At 57.1% G+C, this 4,389-nt stretch overlaps 1 protein-coding gene and 1 long non-coding RNA gene across 3 annotated transcripts in view; one reads left to right on the top strand and one right to left on the bottom strand.

Annotated features, from left to right (window-relative positions):
- ABHD11 (abhydrolase domain containing 11) overlaps positions 1-1,786 on the top strand; it is a 2,374-nt gene extending 588 nt beyond the window's left edge. The window contains exons 3-6 of one of the 2 annotated variants that reach the window (XM_077777818.1): positions 448-621; positions 794-964; positions 1,081-1,262; positions 1,497-1,786. In XM_077777818.1, the coding sequence (XP_077633944.1) occupies positions 448-621; positions 794-964; positions 1,081-1,262; positions 1,497-1,629 (660 nt within the window). In that variant the 3' untranslated portion in view covers positions 1,630-1,786. The remainder of the gene's footprint in view (positions 1-447; positions 622-793; positions 965-1,080; positions 1,263-1,496) is intronic. The other variant, XM_077777819.1, reaches the window with a different exon arrangement.
- On the bottom strand, positions 1,742-2,946 carry LOC144242807 (uncharacterized). Its single transcript, XR_013338473.1, has 4 exons — positions 2,823-2,946; positions 2,400-2,494; positions 2,037-2,157; positions 1,742-1,952 (listed from the first exon to the last, which is right to left on the bottom strand). It is a non-coding gene; the product is annotated as an uncharacterized LOC144242807 (long non-coding RNA).
- Positions 2,947-4,389: the final 1,443 nt, after the last annotated feature.

Genomic DNA, 4,389 nt, shown 5'->3' with positions numbered 1-4,389 from the left:
AAGCCGGGGCCCGCTTTTCTGCCCTCACTACTGGACACCTGGCGAAGAGTGGCCGGTTTCTCTAAGCAGAAACGAAGAAGAGGTTGACCTTCTAAGGATGGAGGTCGCATGGCACACCGTGGCCCTATGTGCACCGCATTGATTCCCTCGTGCTTGCATCCATCCAGTCCTTCATTCGTGTTATAGATCTGCAAGCCAGGTTCGCTGTCCAGTGCCTAAGCGCCAACAGCCTCCCTGCTAAGGGGGCCAGCCCCTCTTTGTTCACCAGGGTTGACGGGGCTTACCACCTTTTATAGCAGCCCATCCTTCTGTGCTCCAACTGTTTTCCACTTCAGGATCTTTCCCCAGGCTCTCTACCCTCCTCAGCCTGCAGGAATGCCTTGCCTTAGTCTGTCTCTGCCCTGAATGTTGGATGCCAGCTCTTCCCACCCTCACTCCACTCCGCAGGTGCTAACAGTGGATGCTCGGAACCATGGTGAAAGCCCCCACAGCCCAGACATGTGCTACGAGGCCATGAGCCAGGACATGCAGGATCTCCTGACCCATCTGGGGCTAGTGCCCTGTGTCCTCATTGGCCACAGCATGGGAGGCAGGACAGCCATGCTGCTGGCACTCCAGAGGGTGAGCTGTCCCTATACGGGGCTTCCTCCCATCCAGTGTAGACGCTGAGTACCCAGCAGGCGACCTGGGACTCAGCCGAGCCTTGGACGGCCAAATTCAGGATCTGGGAACTATGCCTCAGACCCACTGTGCCTGCCCCGTGGCTGGTCCCATGTCTGGTTCTCTCACACAGCCGGAGCTGGTGGAACGCCTGATTGCTGTGGACATCAGCCCAGTGGAGACCACATCCCACTCAGACTTCCCATCCTATGTGGCAGCCATGAGGGCGATAGACATCCCAGATGAGGTGTCCCGCTCCTCTGCCCGAAAACTGGCCGATCAGCAGCTCAGCGCTGTTATCCAAGTAACGTACCCATGTCCTGGATGGTGTTGTGGGCTGGGACCTGTCAAGGGAGGTGTGGCAGTCCCAAACTTCACATAGAGGTTCCCCTCCCACACCCCACTCCTGGACCCCTATAGGACATGGCCGTGCGTCAGTTCCTGCTCACCAACCTGGTGGAGGTGGATGGGCGCTTCGTCTGGAGGGTGAACTTGGAAGCACTGGCCCAGCACGTGGACAAGATCTTGGCTTTCCCACCACGACAAGAATCTTACCCTGGGCCAACCCTCTTCCTCCTGGGTGGAAACTCTCAATATGTGCAGTAAGCCAGACTGGGTAGGGGGAGAGGCATGCCCCGCTTACCCAAGCCCCCTGGAGATCCTGCCTTGGGGAGGGCTTCATTGTGGGAGGGGGTGGGGGGGGTACCTGAGAGTTGAGAAACACCACTGGCGTGTGGGCTCATGTAGCTCTCTTCTCCCTGCTCTGCCTCCACTTGTCTCTCTCCCCATCTTCCTTCTTCTACCCCTTCTGGGTGGCCTTCTCTTCGACCGGACAGTCCCAGCCACCATGCTGAGATTAGGCGGCTGTTCCCTCAAGCCCAGATGCAGACTGTGCCCGATGCTGGCCACTGGGTCCATGCTGACCGCCCACAGGACTTCATGGCTGCTATCCGAGGCTTCCTGGCCTAAGAGTTGCGGGCAAGAGGAGGCAGGAAACCCCAGGCCTCGAGGCCCTGCGGCCTGTTCCATGTTTCCGCACAAAATGACTCAGGCAGGCACTGAGAGAGCATGAGCATACAGAGACGGTCAGACCTCAAGCTTTAATGAATAAAGACACTGCTCCCAAGGTCCCAGGCTGAGTTCTGTCACCGCCAGCGTCCCCACTGACCCAGGAGGAATCGGACCCAGGGGGCCCTGGCAGGTCCGGGGTTCACGGGGGCTCCCTGAGTGCCCCTGGACTCTCTCTGCAGCTGACTCTCGACTTGCTGCCTCACCAGCTGCTGCATGTCCTCCTGGGGGACAGGAGAGCAAGTTCAGGGCCACCCCTATGCTTTCTTCCCCATGCCTCCCAGACCCAGCTGGCATTCCCACCCTACCTCCCAGGCCTCCACCTCCTGCCTCAGCCTCAGTTTCTCCTCCAGGACCTCCAGCAGCTGGGCCTCCACAGCTCGCAACTTGGCTTTGCATGTGTCCAGCTCTGCCTCCACTGCCTGCTTCCTGCAGGCGGCAGGGAGAGCAGCCTGAGCTTGAACCCTACAGATCTGCTTCTGGGCCCTGGGGGGTGGGGGGGTGAGGGGGAGGAGTGTGGCCACAGACCCCTGCCTCGTGATGGGGCGAGATGTATGTGGCTTTCCTTCCAGGAATGCCTGACTTCTCACACCCTCTCCTCTGGCAGGACAGAGCCCTAAGGGTGAGCCACCCGCTGCCCTCCCCACCCCCTGCAAGCATCTGCCTCTCACTTGGCAATGGCTTCATCCCGCTCCTGGAGGACTTGGTCCAGCAAAGGCTCTGTCTGGGTGTCCCCCAGTGCTCCAGCGACTTGCGATTCTGGGCTCTGTGATAGGGTGACAGGGAAGGGAGCAGGGATCTAGAGCTTGTCTGGAGGAGGTATTCCACACTGGACCCTTCCGCCCTTGCCTGGGCTCTGATGCCAGTGTCAGGAGGTGAGGGGTCTGGAAGGTTCCATTCCTGCCCCCCGGTACCCATCTCATGGACCTCTGAAAGTTGAGTAGGGGGACTGTGCCATGCTGAGGGGTGGCAGGTGTGGCCTCTGCCTGACGCAGGGGTAAACAGAGGGGATAGGGTGTGTGGACCCTCAAGGAAGAAAGAAGTTCTCACCCAATGCATAGGAAGGAGACAGGTGGGTTCAGAAGGACACTTACCCCTTTAGGGCCCCAGACAGAGAGGGTGACCTGGTGACTGGGACTCTTGTCACTGGGGTGGGGCAGGCGGACAACATGGCCCTTTGCCCTCCCTTCCGGGCTAGGCACTCCCAGTCAGGCCCCGCCCCCCCGCTGGCCGGCCCTTGCCTCCCCTCCTCGCTCCTGGAACCTTCCCACCAGGCCCAAGCTTCCTCAGCCCCTTCCCGCAGTCACACGTATCCTTCACCCCAAGGGGGCGCTCAAACCACGTCAGAAGATGAGAACTGAGGGACAGACAGCCAGGACCGCTTCAATGCTGACAAGCACAGGTACCCCAGGCCCCGATCCTGAAAGGCTGGCATCTTGGGACCTTGAGTGGCATCATCCACACATATAACCCAATTTAGCTCAGCAGAAAACAGAAGGAAAAAGATTTAACCATTCCTGGCAGAGCCCTGACATCTTGGATGTCCATCCTTCCTAGCAATATTGCTCCCTGTTCCTCCAGTATATTCCCGACATTCTAACCCTTGTGCTGGTGGGGTCCGCGGTGCTGGGGTTATCTAGGCAGCGCCCACCGCCCCCAGTGACCTCAAACGTGTGGAAGAGAGTGTTCCCCATTGAGAAGCCTCTTCAGCAAGGTCATGTCTAGAAGATTAGGTCCTCAATTCTGTCCTGATTAGCAAATATTGCCTCCAGGGGGCACCTGGGTGGCTCAGCCGGTTAAGGTTCAGACTTGTGATTTCGGCTCAGGTCAGGATCTCACAGCTCATGGGTTCAAGCCCCACATCTGGCTCTGTGCTGACAACGTAGAGCCAGCTTGGGATTATCTCTTTTTTCCCACCTTTCACTTTCTCTCCCCTGCTGACACTCTCTTTGTCTCTCTGTCCCTCTCGCTCCCTCTCAAATTAAACAAACTTAAAGAAAATTAAATACATTCCCTCCAGGAAACCCCTGCGGACATGATTCCTGGAGTCCGTGGGGGGCCACTGATTCAGGTGCACCTCCAACAGCCAGACCAACAATTTCTTTGGTTGAGCCCCAGGCGAAGAAGTGGGATTAGGATGTACTCCCAAATACACCCTTGTGTTGAGGAGATGGGTTCGACGTGTGCTGTGTGCATACACACACACATCTCTGTGTTTGCACAGAGAGGCTGCTCTGTGTGCCATGATCCAGACAGGACCCGGGGCCCCGGTCTCAGGAACCTCCAGGGCCGGCAGAGAGGAAGCATAGATAGAATCAGAAAAGAGTGTCAGGGGCTCCAGAAACAGTGGGAACACAGAGGAGGAAATGAACCCTGCGGGCCATCAGGGGTCAACCAGGAGAAAGGCATTTCTTTTAACTGTTTATTTGGAAACCACTTCAAAACTGCCCTTCAATGTCAAAAAAAAAAAAAAAAAGGGTATCAAACATTGTACCCAGTTGTCACATCTCTCTGGTCATGCTCGGTCTAGAACGATTTGCAGCCTTTCTTTGAATGTCATGGCCTTGACATTCTGGAGATTACGGAGACGTTATTTTGTAGACTGTCCCTCAATATGGGTTTGTCCGTGCCTGCCTTAGGATTAGACCGCTGTTACCAATT

This window comes from Crocuta crocuta, unplaced genomic scaffold (assembly GCF_008692635.1).
Source record: "Crocuta crocuta isolate KB4526 unplaced genomic scaffold, BGI_CrCroc_1.0 scaffold217, whole genome shotgun sequence".
Lineage (NCBI taxonomy): Eukaryota > Metazoa > Chordata > Mammalia > Carnivora > Hyaenidae > Crocuta > Crocuta crocuta.
The sequence above is the reverse complement of the archived record's forward strand: the minus strand, read 5'-3'. Positions and strand labels throughout refer to the sequence as shown.